At 48.3% G+C, this 15,518-nt stretch overlaps 1 protein-coding gene across 2 annotated transcripts; it reads right to left on the bottom strand.

The window, feature by feature from the left end:
- Positions 1-9,530: 9,530 nt before the first annotated feature.
- Positions 9,531-10,601, bottom strand: FOXB1 (forkhead box B1). Of its 2 annotated transcripts, XM_038747521.1 has the most exons (2): positions 10,239-10,601; positions 9,531-10,160 (listed from the first exon to the last, which is right to left on the bottom strand). In XM_038747521.1, exons 1-2 carry the CDS (start codon positions 10,599-10,601, stop codon positions 9,531-9,533), a joined length of 993 nt encoding a protein of 330 aa, XP_038603449.1. The 2 variants fall into 2 exon arrangements, with proteins under 2 accessions (XP_038603449.1, XP_038603448.1); XM_038747520.1 differs by having other exon boundaries at positions 9,531-10,601.
- Positions 10,602-15,518: the final 4,917 nt, after the last annotated feature.

Below are 15,518 nucleotides of genomic sequence, written 5' to 3'. Positions count from 1 at the left end.
GCCACAGGCCAGATGAAAGATGGTTTTTGCTGACTTCACTATTGTCTGATTTGGAGTGGGAGTTGTTTATTTTGCTATAAAATTCTAATTTATTCTTACTCTTGAGATGGAGCTGATTTGCCCTGGGAAAATGACTGCATTACCATTTTATCATTTGTACTCTGGTAAAGGATTTACATACTGGAACTACCCCAACAGATCCTCCTCTCATTACCTCCTCTATGGAGGACAGCCATAGATGACGGAATGACAGGGGAGGCAAAGGGAGGGGGGAGAAGGTTGAGTAGGAATTTAAGGGATCAAACTGAAAATGAGAGTTTTATGATGATGACAGTGGATGTGTGGAAACCCTTTAGAGAACCTTTTCAAAACAAACCAAGTTTTTAGTCGGAGCATTTATGAAATCTGGGCATAGATACGTATATAAGTATCCATCGCATCTGAAGAAGACACCACTGATGGTGAATTTCATCCAAGAGTGCATGTGTGGCTGAAAAGGCAAATGAGGCTCCTTGGCCCCAGCCATACTGTTACACAGAAAAAGGTTGTCTCTTGCTATGTTGTCATTCTTAATGACTGCATCACTAGGCACTGTTTTCCCTTTTGCCTCCTTATCTCTCATTCCTTAAGAAACTTTGCTCGATGAGAGCTACTTCTTTCTCGATGGCAGTGTCTCGTGCCAGTTTATCTCTGGCTGGGGGCTCCCTGTTTTCACCTGAGATGTACCCCATCTGAAGCTTTGCTTTACAGTTCAGTAAAACAATTTCCTCTGCCTTCCTTCCTTTCGGGTTTCCCAATTTCTGCTCTCCATACAGAAGAGCTGCGGTATGCTGTATGAAATCAACATTACTAGGCTGGAACACTAACTTATCAATGAACTTACCCGTTACATTGAAGGGAAATTTCAGGGATCTATTTGAGCTGGAATATTGGTACACACAATATCTGCTTGCAATAAAGTAGAAAGGAAATACTTCTTCTTTTCTCCTTCCATGCTAGGGACAAGAGCTCTGTTTTCTGTGTGAACCAACTTCTGTGAAAACCGTTGCACCTGGACTCGTAACTACGTTGAATTTGATTTACCTGTCGGAGCGCTATTTGACCTGAGAACTTTCCGGAGTTGTGTTGATAAAATGCCAGCCCAACTCAGAACATGATTTCAGGTTATATTTTAGAGAAGCTCGTTATGATGATCATAATCCATCAATCACCCAGTGATATTCATTGAGTGCTTAATGTGTGCAGGGTATTGTATTTAGCACTTGGGAAAGTCCAGTGCTTTGAACAGTGCTTTGCACATAGTAAGTGCTTAACAAATACCATCATCTTTATTATTATTATTACAATATAATTGTCAGTAGCTGCAATCCCTGCTCTCAAGGAGCTTACGGTCTACAGGGGGATGCTAGAATGAAAACAATTTACAACTGTCATATTGTTAGGTGTGGTTATCATTTTAATAATTATAAAAATGTGGCAGGAATTCAGGATTATAGTACTACATCTTGAACTCATCTAAGATTTTATTTTCCAAAGTACTTTCATATCAACGATCCCATTCCTTATTATGAGCAAAATTAATTTGTCTCTGTGACATCAAAGATATATTTATAAACAGGTAAGCAAATTAAGTGAGCTGACTTAATTTAGAAAGAGTGTAAATGCGTGTTTATATTTGCAGGAGAAACCAGAATTGGTAGCTTTTCATTTGGCTGTAGTGATTCTATTGAATGAGTTCAAATGCTAAGAGTTTCCTGTAATGTAAAATTATTCTTGGCTGTAATGTCTCTCCAAGGAACGACTCTAATTAATGCAAAACACTCTAGATACTACTTAATAAATACTAAGCCTCTTCTAAATAGCACAAAATTAAGAACTTTAATTTAATAGTACCTATATATAAAGTATATGTTAGCCTTTCAATTGTAATGTCAATCCATTGTATATTATCCAGATGTGCCTGAAAGAGGGGAAAAACACATCCATAACCACAAGGACCCTGAGCTTGGGAATAATTATTTTGCAAATCAATTCTGAACCCTTTTCGTGTGGGGTACTGCAGTAAACCAAGTCAATAGGGAACACTCTAGGGAAGAAATTAACTAACTAAATAAAAATAGACTTGCTGTAACGCATCAAGCAAAGTCTCGTGTCCACCGGAAACTGATTCTTAAGCTGATAGCACTGAAGATGCTAGCCTAGTTTGTCTGCATTTATGTTCTCTTCTGAAGCTTCACATCTGAAGTCTGCCACTGATTCCTTTTCACCTATTTGTAGGTGAAATCATCTCTTCTTGAAATGAAAAAGCATACCTAAGGGAAAGGGGACTTTTAAAAGAGAATCGGCAACTCTTTGTCATGGTATTCTTTAAAGGTTTCCTAGACATCCAATTTGGCAGAGTGTATTTTAATTTATAGAATTTCTAGCTTTTTTTAAGTAACAATTTGTGGGTGTTTCTGCTAGATGAGAATTCTTTTTTTTCCTTTCTGTAAATCTCCTCCTCTTGTTCTCCAGCCTTTTTTATTTCACAAGAATAAAAAGAGTAATTTGAAGAAACTTGATCATGTTGATCTTTATAAAGCTAAGACAAGAAAGATGTTTATATTTCAAGTCAATTTGGAAATGACCCCAGGGGGAAAAAAAAAGTTGATAATTGAATGGACATTCCTGATTGTTAACACAAGATCCTTCCAATAGATACATTTTAATTTGAAGTTAGAAACTTAATGTTTCCTTATATCTTCAGTTATGACCACAAGCGTGAGAAGCCTTTTGGTTCTATTTTTTTTGCTTCCTAGGTCTGTATTGCTAAAATGAAGAGCTACTGTCACTTCTATCATGTGCCTCAGAAGAATGGGGTCGAGAGGACCTGTTTGTTTAAATAAAATACCACTGCCTGCCTTACAAAATCTCATGAAGAAGTAAAAGGACCCCCGCAGAAAGACATTGTGATAGATCAGACTAGATGTTTTGGGAGAGGGAAGGAGAGGAGATCCTACATTCAAATTCTAGCCAAAATGCTCGGTAACTTAATTTTGTCTGATCGATTTTATCAACTGCATAATATTTCATTAATTTTAGAGTAAAATAGGTAACATGATGTGTTTCCTATATTCTTGGAGAAAGCTGGGAGGGTGTGTGTGTGTGTGTGTGTCTATGTGTGTGTACGCACGTTTGTGAATAGCTTATGTGTAGGTTTCATAGCTTACGTGTGGGTGAGGGAGAGACAATAAATCTTGAGAGTCGCCAAATACTGATGATACGCAGATCTGAAATGAGAGTGCAAACTCAATAATTCAACCGAAACTCTTTCTAAAGGTAAAGGTAGAAAGCCAGTTCCCTAATCCACAAAGTAAGGGATTTGAGAGTGCTTCTGTCCATCTATCTATTATATATGTATATTATCGATTCTGTTTTGGGAGGTAAATTGAAGCTATTATCTCCGGGCTCAATGATAGTTGGACATGACACATACTCCCTGTAAATCCCATGGCCCACACCAGCCCACCGCTCCCTTCCCCTCCCCCATTTTTTTTTTCCAGAAGCTAAGGATGCCGATGCATCTTGCACTGTAGTGCAAACAGACCCAAAAAGAGAGGAAGATAAAATGAATTTAAATTCCAAAGGGGTTTCAGAGCTGGTTTCCTAGTCCCCGAGTCAGCAATGTGTTTGTGAAAATTCAGCCTTTTTGTCTCTTAGAAAAAAGGAGCTAAATCTACATCGGTGGCCCAGTCTCGGTTTGCTATTCTTTGCATTTTCTATTCAAGTGAATGAGAGTGAATGAAGTAGCCGGGGACCCTTTATTTGATCTACTCAATTGCATAAAGTGACAGAATTCTAATATATTTGTTTAATGCTCTTCAATGGGCTTTCCTTTCCTTGCTTGCAAATGAAGCCTCATGTACAAAGTTTTGTCCCGCTTTTGGCACAGGGACATATTTCATAACTTAGGCCATAGTTTGAAGTGATCTTGAGAGGAGGTTTAAACTCGAAAAGTGGGAAATAAAGAAACAGATGTGAAGTTATTGTAAATTCCTATAGTGGGCTCTGGGGCTATTGTGAACCCACTGCAGGCGGTCCACAGCCTCTTCCTTTCATGCTGTAATTGAAACATATTAATTAGATAATTTGTTGTTAGTTTAAACGAAACAAATACAGCTCCTTTAAGGCTTCCCAGCTCGTGGATTGGGTTTTTTTGTTTTGTTTTGTTGTGGTGTGCATGTGTGTGTGTGTGTGTGTGTGTGTGTGTGTATGTGTACGTTTAAAGGAAAAGAAATGACATTTATATTAAGACTTGAAGATCAACACTGTGGACATAGCTGGGTTCTAGGACCTTCTAAAGGTACATCCTCTTCTCCTTCCCCACCCGCGAATTGACTTGGAATTCTTTTCTCCTCTCCTTCTCCTTCCACCTCCCCCCCCCCCGCCCCCCTCAATCAAATACCTGACAAGATTCATGTTTCCATGGCACAATCCCCGTTTTTATTTATTTGTACTGATGTCCGCCTCCTTCCCCGCCACCCTCTCCCCCTCCCGGCTCCCAGACCGTGGGCCGGGAATGTCACTGTTCATGGTACTTTCCCAAACGCTTCGTACAGTGCTCTGCACACAGTAAGCCCTCAATAAATGCAGTTGAATGAATGAATGGATGGATCTGTAAAATGGGGATTGAGACTGCGAGTCCCGCGTGGGATCGGGACTGTATCTAACCCAATTTGCTTGTATCTATCCCAGCGCTTATTACAGTTGCCGGCCCATAGTCTGAGCTTAACAAAAAATCCATAATGATTCCCACTTCCCTAAATAACAGCCTTTCTGCCTTACTCCCGTGTGGCCAGAATTCAGGGGTTCTATCACAGGGACCTCCTTGTGTTCTCGGTGACTGTACCCTCTTCGAAATCACAGTCATCAAAGTGGAATTGACCAGGCAGTTGCAGAGACTAGCTAACCACCCCAAGGACCATCAGAGACCCAGGATTCGGCATTCACCCAGGTGCCAGCAGAGCCTGAAGATAGGATTGTGCCACAACGGCAAAGAATGAATGGTTGAAGAAGGTGCTTTGATGCTGGTTACCCCAGAACCCAAATCAAATATGCCTAATTCCAAATAATCAACTAGGGGGAAAAAATCATTTCACTCCTCCGAAGGAGACTCGTGTGATTTTTTTCAATTTGTCCTTCCTCCCCAAACCCCCTTGTTATTTTTTCGGGTTTTTTTTTCTTCAGTTCTGCATTTATTGACTTTGGACTTGGGCCACATTGAGAGTTTTAATGAGACAAAGCAGTAAATTCAAATCACCGTCTGTATGAACTTTCTTATTGGTGGTTGGGATTGAAATCAACAGCTCCCAGTTTCCCACTGGGGCAACAGACCGTGGGCCCTGTTCGGATTTTGCATACTTTTAAAAACTGTAAATATTCTCAGTCAGATCAAAATTGCAGAAACGAAGGAAAAAAAGGAGGTGCAAGAAACTGGATGGGCACGGTTGACTCTTGTTCTCCTCAGGGAGAACGGAAGGCTGGCATATTTTCATACCTCTAAGCAAATCCAGTTGCAGGATCTAATAAAAATAGATTTTTATTTTAGATGAAATCGAAGTAAACCTTTAGAATTTGATAATATTCTCTTCCTCCGAAATTGATGCAGAAACTTATATTCTATGTATACATAGAATTAACTGACTACTGACTGATTATCTTCAAGGGAAATGGGTTTCTGCTACAATTACAGCCAATTATACTATGTAAAAATATCTGAGGCCTCGTTGAACCCCTTCAGATACCCACCCACTGTTGGGTAGGGACCGTCTGTATATGTTGACGATTTGTACTTCCCAAGCTCTTAGGACAGTACTCTGCACACAGTAAGCCCTCAATAAATACGATTGATTGAATGAGTGAATGACTGAATGAATTGACACGGCTGTGCCCAAGCAGTTTATATTCGATCTCTCTGGGTTGAACTGTTTTGGTACCTTCACGGAATGAGTTTGGGAGAGAGGGTGGGAAGTGAAAATGCGTTCCTTGAAACTGTAGGTTGTTTATTTGGGAAAGGTTTTTTTAAAAAAAAAAAAATGGTTTTAAATCCAAGCGTCCTGGTAAGTTTTCAGCGCTTTCTTTAGCTGATCTTGTTGATATAATCGTGGGTTGGACTTGATGAATGAGTTCAGTTGTCCCCCGTCTGACAAGCTTTAGTAGCTTCATGCATTTTAATCAGCCCAATGATTCATTTATTTTCCACCTATTTTTTTCTGCGTAAGATCCACGCTTAAAAAAATAGGTTGCAACACAATTACTTTCACTGTAGATTAATCTTAAACTTTTTTTTGCAAATACAGTTCTGGGTATCGAGGAGATGAGGCGCTCCTCTTCCTGTTAGAAGTGTGTGGTATTGTATTGCAAAGTGTGTGTGTGTGTGTGTGTGTGTGTGTGTGTGTGTGTTTCACAAGGCATCTCTGTTTAATCATTTTACGCGGAATACATTGCCTGTTGGCTAAGGAGTTTGTTCTCAAGTGATAATAAGCATTTAGGCAGCTCATTGTCTTGTAACTTCATATCTGAACAGATACACATCTTTAGAAATGTGACAATCCCTTCAATAGTTTCAATAAGGTTTGAGTCATAAATTTCTGGTGATTTCTGATTCTCCCAAAATCTGAGAAACATAGATACTTAAAGAAGAGCTTTAGATGCAACCGTGTTTAGCCTTTTTAATTAAAATAATCACGTGTTGTCGATTTAAAATGAAATGAAATGTAGTTTTTAATTCCAAAGTGATGAGGAGGTTTCATTTCAAAAATACCAAAATATCTGACCCTGGGGGAAAAAAAGGGAGGGTGGGGAGCAATAGTTGAGATAAGTTTTTTTTTTTTTAAAAAAGGGAGCAAATCTAGTTTTACCCTGCGAAAATAACCCTATTGCCTATACTTAAACTGCACTGCTGACCCGGAGATGTAATTAGCAGGATTAAAGGTAGGAAGCATATATGTCGAGGTAAATACGTTCCCATAATAAATTTCAAACTTTCATTCGAAAATAATGTCTTTTTCCCAGTAGTTAGTTCTCTGGAGCTGTAATAGTTACACATTCTCTTCAGGCTTGGAATTGTATGTTAACGCTTTCAACAGTCACGCGAAGAAATGTTTCTCCCTCCCGTACACACACACGCATACTGATGGGGTGCAAAAATATTAGAGGCTGCTGATTTTGAGGGGGGAAAGTTTACCCTTTTAACACAGGAGACGAGAGACATCGAGAAGTACTTTTAGTGATCTTTAGAAAATTTGTTCACGCTAGTATCTTATAGACCAAAAATTCAAAAAGACGAATAAGAAAGTGAATCTGACTTTACATATTTTAATGAGAAAATATTATTTGGACGACTAGGTTCATAATTTAACGTAGACACTTTTTTTAATCCTTTGTCTTAACCATGCATGCTGGGAACGAATACATCAATATTTAAAACGTCATGCTGACTCTGTACATAAAGGAAAAGTGTGAAAGAATTTCTTTACAGCTCTGATGCCACTACAACTTTTTTTTTCTTCTTCTTAACTTAAGCAGTTCACGAGAGAACAACAGATTTGTGTCCAGCAAACTACCTAAAACTCTAAAGGGAATATAGCAACCAAAAGTGCATTTTACACGTTTTATCGTCATTCCTATTCACAAGCATTTACATCCCTTCGCAGGTTCTCTCAGCTAGGAAAAGTTCGGACGGAAAACAGAAAGACTTGCCTAGACGAGAGATTTCTAGGGAGGGGAATCTCATTTTACAGGCCGACTCTTCCCGCCCGGGGTGATCTTCTGGATGGTGCGCTGCTTTTCTTTTCTTCTTCTTTTTTTTTTTTATTGTAGTTAAACAATAAAATAAATAGCTTTTTAAAAACGGTCGTTAGGTCGATGAGAAAGTTAATCATAGGGGTTAACTTTCCTCTCTCTTCCTGGTCCAGCTGGGATGCGCCTCCGTGGCCCTGCAGGAAACGCTCACCTTGCCACAGGTATGTGCTAGAAGCCCCCCCACCCCCACCCCCAAGTTCAGCGTTTTACCCAGAGAGGGCAGCGTTATGTAAACAGTATTGGTTCTTGGGGGTGGGGGGCGAGGGAGGGAGAGGCTTCCTCTGTCCCGTTGGACCCGGTGCGGCCCCCCGGGACGGACTGGTGCCCGCGGGCAGTGCCAGGGCTGGGGGGCGGGGGATGGGGGTTGGTCTGGGACGCGGGGCAGGGCCGGGGGGCACCCGGGGGGGGGGGGTCGGGATGGGGAGATGGACCGCGTCTTTTGTTTCCAAACTTCCGAGAGGGGCCGGGGGACTGAGCGGTCGGTCCCCGGGGGCGAGGGAAGCTGCAGGCCTAGATGGGCGCGGGGGCACCGCCTTTCCCCCCGCTGGTGGGGCAGGGCAACCTCGCTCGCCCCCCGCCACAGTTTGTGCCAAGTTTTCGACGTCGAGGGTTTTTTTTTTTTATCGGTCCTTTCTCCGGGTTGGGGAAGGAGAGGGTCCCCGGGGTCCCGCCTCGGGGCGCAGGGGCAGCCAGGCATGGAGAGAGCCGGCCCTGGATGAGGGCAGAGGGGCAGCCGGGCATGGAGAGCCGGTCCTGGATGAGGGCAGAGGGGCAGCCGGGCTTGGAGAGCCGGTCCTGGATGCGGGCAGAGGGGCAGCCGGGCATGGAGAGCCTGTCCTAGATGAGATCGGGGGGCAGCCGGGCATGGAGAGCTTGTCCTGGATGAGGGCAGAGGGGCAGCCGGGCATGGACAACCGGCCCTGGATGAGGGCAGAGGGGCAACCGGGCATGGACAACCGGTCCTGGATGAGGGCAGAGGGGTATGGAGAGCCTGTCCTGGATGAGGGCAGAGGGGCAGCCGGGCATGGACAACCGGCCCTGGATGAGGGCAGAGGGGTATGGAGAGCCTGTCCTGGATGAGGGCAGAGGGGCAGCCGGGCATGGACAACCGGCCCTGGATGAGGGCAGAGGGGTATGGAGAGCCTGTCCTGGATGAGGGCAGAGGGGCAGCCGGGCATGGACAACCGGCCCTGGATGAGGGTAGAGGGGCAGCCGGGCATGGAGAGCCTGTCCTGGATGAGGGCAGAGGGGCAGCCAGGCATGGAGAGAGCAGGCCCTGGATGAGGGCAGAGGGGCAGCCGGGCATGGAGGGCCAGCCCTGGATGAGGCCAGAAGGGTATGGAGAGCATGGAGAGCCTGTCCTAAATGTGGGCAGAGGGACAGCGGGGCATGGAGAGCCGGCCCTGGATGAAGGCAGAGAGGTATGGAGAGCTGGTTCTAGATATGGGCAGAGGGACAGCGGGGCATGGAGAGCCGGCCCTGGATGAGGGCAGAGGGGTATGGAGAGCCGGTCCTAAATGCGGGCAGAGGGACGGGGGGCATGGAGAGCCGGCCCTGGATGAGGGCAGAGGGGCAGCCGGGCATGGAGGGCCGGCCCTGGATGCGGGCAGAGGGGCAGCGGCGGCCAGGAGGGCGGGGGGGGGCGGGGGGGAGGCTCGTGGCGGTGGCCGTCGGTGGCCGGCTCCGGGTCAGTGGACGGGCACGGAGCGGAGGGCGGAGGGCGGGCTGGTGAGGGAGGTCTCGCTGGGGGTGGCCGGGCTGCTCTGGCTGGCGGCCGTCTGCGAGGACGTGGGCGACAGCGAGGGCGGCGAGTTGGACAGCAGCGCGGGCAGCGGCGCGGGCAGCGCGGGCAGCGCGGGCAGGGCGGGCACGGCGGCCGGGGCGGGCTTGATGGGCACGGGGATGGCGGGCAGCGCCGGCCCGCCGTGGGCCAGGGGCTTGAGGGGCACGGCGTAGGCGGCGCCGTAGTCGGGCAGGGGCGCCGACGGGTCCAGGACCCCGGACCCGTAGACGTGCGGCCAGCCGGGGCCCAGCGAGGTGCCCAGCGGGCTCAGCTGGCCCGGCAGCGGGTAGGCGGCCGCCGCCGCGGGCACGGGCGGCAGGGCGGAGAAGGCCAGCCCGCCGGGCATCTTGTACTCGCGGGCGATGATGCTCTCGATGGCGAACGGGTGCTTGAAGCCGGACGGCTGGGCCGCGCCGCCCAGGGCGTGGGCATAGGCGGCGGGCACGGGGGAGAGGTGCGAAGCCGAGGCGGCCAGGGCGCTCAGCCGCAGCTTGGCAGCCGCCTGCTGCTGCTGCTGCTGCTGCTGCTGGGTCTGCTGCTGCTGCTGGGTCTGCTGCTGCTGCTGGTGGTGGTGATGGTGAGGGTGCAGGAAGTGCCCGGCTTCGTGCCCGGCCTTGCTGGCACCCAGCGGGTCCGGGCGCAGCACCTTGAAGCGCTTGCGGCGCCGGAGGAAGCTGCCGTTCTCGAACATGTCCCCGCAGCTGGGGTGCAGCGCCCAGAAACTGCCCTTCCCCGGCTGGTCGGGCCTCCGGGGGATCTTGATGAAGCAGTCGTTGAAGGACAGGTTGTGGCGCAGGCTGTTCTGCCAGCGCTGGGTATGGTCCCGGTAATAAGGGAAGCGGTCCATGATGAACTTGTAGATCTCGCTGAGGGGCAGCATCTTCTCCGGGGAGCTCTGGATGGCCATGGCCGTCAGGGAGATGTAGGAGTAGGGGGGCTTCTGGTCGCTGTACGTGTTGCGGCCGGGCCGGGGCATCTTCGGGGGGCCCCTCTCCGGGGGCACCGCCGCCGGGCCGGGGGGCGCGGGTGGGGGGCCGGGGGCCGGGGGGACCCTCCCGGGAGGGGACGGAGACGGGGCCGCGCCCGCCCACCCACCCACCCGGCGGTGCCCACCTTAGAGGCGCTGGAGGTTGGCTGGGCTCATCCGGGGGGCGGCCGGTGCCCGGCTCGGCCCCGAGGATGCCCCCCGACGATCCGACGGGGGCTTCTCCGACGCCCGGACCCCGAGCTGCGCTCCCCAGACCCCCGCCGGAGGCGTCAGGACCTGCTCTCTCCTCCTCCTCCTCCTCCTCCTCCTCCTCTTCCTCCTCCTCCTCCTCCTCGCTGAGCTAAGTAGCTGCCTCCATGTCCTTCCTGTAACCATCTGATAGTTTTATGCGGTGACAGGAGCAGAAAAGACCCCTGTAGAGGCGCTTCATTAATGTGCCACTTCTTGGCTATCATATGACAATCGCCTTGGGAGGAGGAAGAGGAGGGAAAGAGGGAGGGCTGGGGGTGGGGGGAGGAGGGCTGGGACAGAGGGAGAGAGGCATAATCGGGTTTCATTTACACCTATTTACACGGACACCTTGGGCCAATAGAAATCATTTCCATTTGAAGACAAGGCGAGGGGTGAAAAGGCTCAGCAACCGGAATTGAAGCGTGGTGGCACCCAGCCCTCCCCCCCACCCAGACCCCCAGCCCCCCCCAGCCCCCCAACCCCCAGCCCCAGTGCGGGTGAAGGTATGCCCCTTCCCCCCCTCTGAGATCTGGGCAAGTCTGCGATTCACCCTTACAGAAGGAGCTACCGAGCAGGGCGGTGTTTGACATGGAAATGGCTCGGCTGGGGTATTCTGTTTGTTCTGCATTGTTATCTGATTCGTATTGTCGGCTGACTTAAGGCAGGGATTTTTTTTTGTTCCTTCTTCTCCTTCCTTCTCCCTCTGGCCAAATCGAACCCCCGTTCAGGCCTCGTCGCGATTTTATTAGGATGAAAATGCAGAAGGTTCGCGGTGCCCCGCGACGCGGGCTGAACTTTTCGCATCACCTTGTTTTCAACTGCTTTCCCCGTCCGGCCGAAGTGGGGAAGGGGGCGTGGGTTTGGAGTTCGGGCGTCATTGTCATCATCATCATCATTATTGTGGATGTTGTTGTGGGTATCGTTATTATTATTATTAAGATTCTGGATGGATGGTTAAAATTTGTTACCCTCTCCTCCTTCTAGAGCTGATGTCGAGTCGTATCCTTTCCATGATGTGTTTTAAGACAATAAAAGTTCAGGGTTTGAGGTTTGGGGTTTTTATAAAAAGCGGCAGGATTGGGTGAAACTCGACAGTCTGTGCTTTGAGATTTTAGGAGCGGGGCTGACCTCGGGGCAAAAAAAAGAGTGAGAGTTGCCAATGCAAGGTACACTAACCGGGAGTATTCCGGAGTTGCGCTCCTAGACCCGTAGATCAATTTAGAAGAAGTTAGAGGATCGATTACATCCGGCGTTGAGCGGGGTGGGAGGGAGAAGTTTTGCGTCGCTCTGTCTGTATTTTCCTGGCAGAGAGAGGATTTCTGCCCTTTTTCTGCAGAGAGAGAACATTTAGATCGCCCTACTCTAAGTCCTTAGAAAATGTCTTGGAAATACACATGCCCCCCCCCCCCCCCCCCCCCCAAATAACCGTGAGCTTCTGAGTCTGGCCCAGGAAAACCCGTTGTTGGGTAGGGACCGTCTCTATATGTTGCCGACTTGTACTTCCCAAGCGCTTAGTACAGTGTTCTGCACCCAGTAAGCGCTCAATAAATACGATTGAGTGAATGAATGAAAGCGTTTCAGGATTCGTGGGGCCCATCTTACCGGTGACTGATCTTGGTGATTAGGGTTTGCTCTCCTCTATTTCTCGATGTCTTTCTTTAATGATCTATCTATGGATGTGTGTATGTACCTATAAATTTAAATCGGCACAGACTAAACCCTAACCCAACCTCCCAGCGTGTGCGCTGTCCGTAAATATGCACATCTCGTGTTCACTGACCGTGTCCGCATGTTTCCCTGTCACCGTGTAGCTTTCGGTGTGGCTTAAAATAAATTTCCTTCCCTCTCTCATTTAGCTCAATCCCTAAAGCCCAAGCAAAAATGTTATCCAAAATCCTGGGCGGGGGCGGGGGTGTGTGTGTCAAACTTTCTTTGGGGACAGAAATAAGAGTGCCGAGGGGTATGCGGTGGGAGGGGGCAGAGGAGGGTGTAAAGTTTTGACACCTTAAAAGAGCGTTTCAGAATTGTCTGAGGAACTGAGAAGATGGGATTTGTTTGTGGTGGGGTAGATTATATGTGCTAAGAACAGACACCCACACCCATTCACCCACACACACCTACCTCCTGAACAATATTTTCGGAGGTGGTCAATAACTCACCAAAACGTAACTTAAACACGACGAATTTAGGAGATTAAACAATTTCATTAATATTGAAATGGGCCCCGCGTCTGGGCGGGCTCGTTTGAGATGCAAGGGCACGTTTTTCAATATTAACAGAAGTACTTGAAGAAAAGAATAATGTCACCTTCTTAATTCAGCAAAAATAACTAGGGGGTGGCGCGGGGGGGAGAGGCGCGGAGGAAAAAAGACTGATTTTCCCCTCCCCTCCCTCCCTCTCGGTGGGCAGCAATTTTCAGAGGGAGGATTGTTCCTGGGTAGATTAACGTGGGCACCTCACCCAAGTGATGGTCTCCGAGACTACTTTACTGGAGCCGAGACTCATTAGCCCTGGAACCAGCGATTTGGGCGGGTGAGCTGCGAGGCCGGGAATAGCTGGGCCAGTCCTGGATGGGAGGAAAAGTCTTTCTCTCTGGGGAGCGGGAGAAACCCCCTCCGAAAACCCACTCCAGTTCCCACAACGCAGGATCCGAGCGCAGTGTTGCTTTCCCTCTCCAAAAGCCCCCTCCCAACTCCCCCGAGGACCAACCCGATGCGCTATTGCCACGAACAAGACAGGAGCTCACAGAGAGGGAGAGGAGCTGTAGGAAGACCCTGGGAGTTAAATTTAACTGCCCTGGGGAGTTTTAACAATCTCCCACACTCTCCCCCACCCCAAAGCCAACCCCCATGATTTTTTTTCAACGAAGAATTTATAAACTCGCAGGACTCTCTACTGCGTGGCGGGAGGTGGGGGAGAATTCAAAGAAACCTCTTGCAGCGCAGGGGAAGAAGGATAAATTGATAAATGATGTTTAAATTCGGGAAAGAAAGACGATATTATGTGGCGAGAGGGAGAGAGAGCGCCGGAAAGAGCGAAAAAGTGTGTTCTTATTTTAACAATTGGCATTTTGTTGTCTGGCAAAGGGGCATTGTGTTGCTGTCGAAATCACTGCCCAGAGTAAACAGAAGATTAACTAAATCCAAAGAGCGAAAGTGGTCGGGCAAAAACGCGAGCTTGAATAAATCTTTGTCCATCTTCGCCGGAAAGCCGTAGTCACCGTCGAGTTTGGGGACGATCCACGAAACCAACGGGAATTAACATACAAGAAATCTCCAGAGATTTCCCTCCCCCCCAACCCCTGAAAAAACAAATACCCTTCGCTGGCCCGCACAGGTTGACTTTCGTTGTTCAAGAAAAGCCACTTACACAAGGGTCCGGGGCAAGGAAGCGAGGGGCGGGGGAGGGTCTTGGATTCCAAAGTAAATTTTGGCTGAAAGTATGTCTTATAAGAGTCACGATTCTCCCCGAAAACCTACGCGACCCAGAGGATTTCAGTGCAGGGTACAGCCCTTGGAGAGTGGAAAGGGACAGAGTGCGGAATAATTTAAGAAAGCTTGAAAAGGACATCGGGCTCTTTTGTGCAGAAAGCCCAGATCGGAGGCTCCGGGGAGGGGTGGAGAAAGTGGCCGGACACCCCCTCCCCCGCCCCCAGTCAATTATAGCAGGGAGCGCAAGAACGCGGGAATCCATCCCGGGCAATAACATCCCTCGCACGAACCTCACCAAAGACACCTTTCTGCTCGGAGGGTTCGCAAAAGCCTCTTTTCCCACAAGCCGGACCACACACGGTTACAGATTTGGTAATAATTTATGCTAATTTTCCTCCATAAATCCACAATTCGCTCCAGTGGCACCCGGGCTGTTGAGAGAGTAAAAAGGAGACAGAGGAATGACAAATACAATATTGATTTTGATTCCTTCTGTTTGCGGGCAGGTGTGTGTGTGTGAAAGTGAGGCGAGGACGAGAGGGCTTTCCTATACTAAACGACAATACTAAACCTCCGGCACACATTCTAAGAAAATAGCCCACACAATCTTGTTAATATTTACAAAACACTGTGGGCACATGGAGGGTGGGAGGTAGGGGGAGAGGAGCAAAGTACCAACCGACTTCTTAAGGTTTCCTAGGCTGCGAAACAATACCGTGTTCCAAACAGCCTTCCTCACTTGGAAAGCCAACTCCACTCTGAAGCACAGGCATTTCAGCTAAGCCTCCTACTTTCTTCTCCTGACACACACATTTTCTCTCTCTCTCTCTCTCTCTCTCTCTCTCTCTCTCTCTCTCTCCTTTCTCGTCTCATACTTTTCCAGTTTCACCCATTGCTGGGAGTGGAGGGAGGAAGGGCGAGAAGAGAAAATATTTAGATGGGGGGAGGGGATTTCTCTACCCCCTCCATCCCTCCTTGATTCTCCACATCAGTCGTATTTCAATCGTATTTACTGAGCGCTTAATGTGTGCAAAGCACTGTACTAAGCGCTTACGTGCCCAGATTCTGAGTTTACTGATGTGATCTTGAAATGTATGAAAACCCAGCGAAAATTCTAGGTGTTGTGTCCCTTCAAGGGAACACTTAGCCAAATCTGCACTTTGGTGGCCTGTGAAACTACTCTGCTTTTCTTTCAGGAAGTTTGCCGTTCCTTTAGTATTCAGCACTCCAATAAATTCCCCGT

This window comes from Tachyglossus aculeatus, chromosome 5 (genome assembly GCF_015852505.1).
Source record: "Tachyglossus aculeatus isolate mTacAcu1 chromosome 5, mTacAcu1.pri, whole genome shotgun sequence".
Taxonomy (NCBI): Eukaryota; Metazoa; Chordata; class Mammalia; order Monotremata; family Tachyglossidae; genus Tachyglossus; species Tachyglossus aculeatus.
Note: the sequence above shows the minus strand (reverse complement) of the source record. Positions and strands in the feature narration are given on the sequence as shown.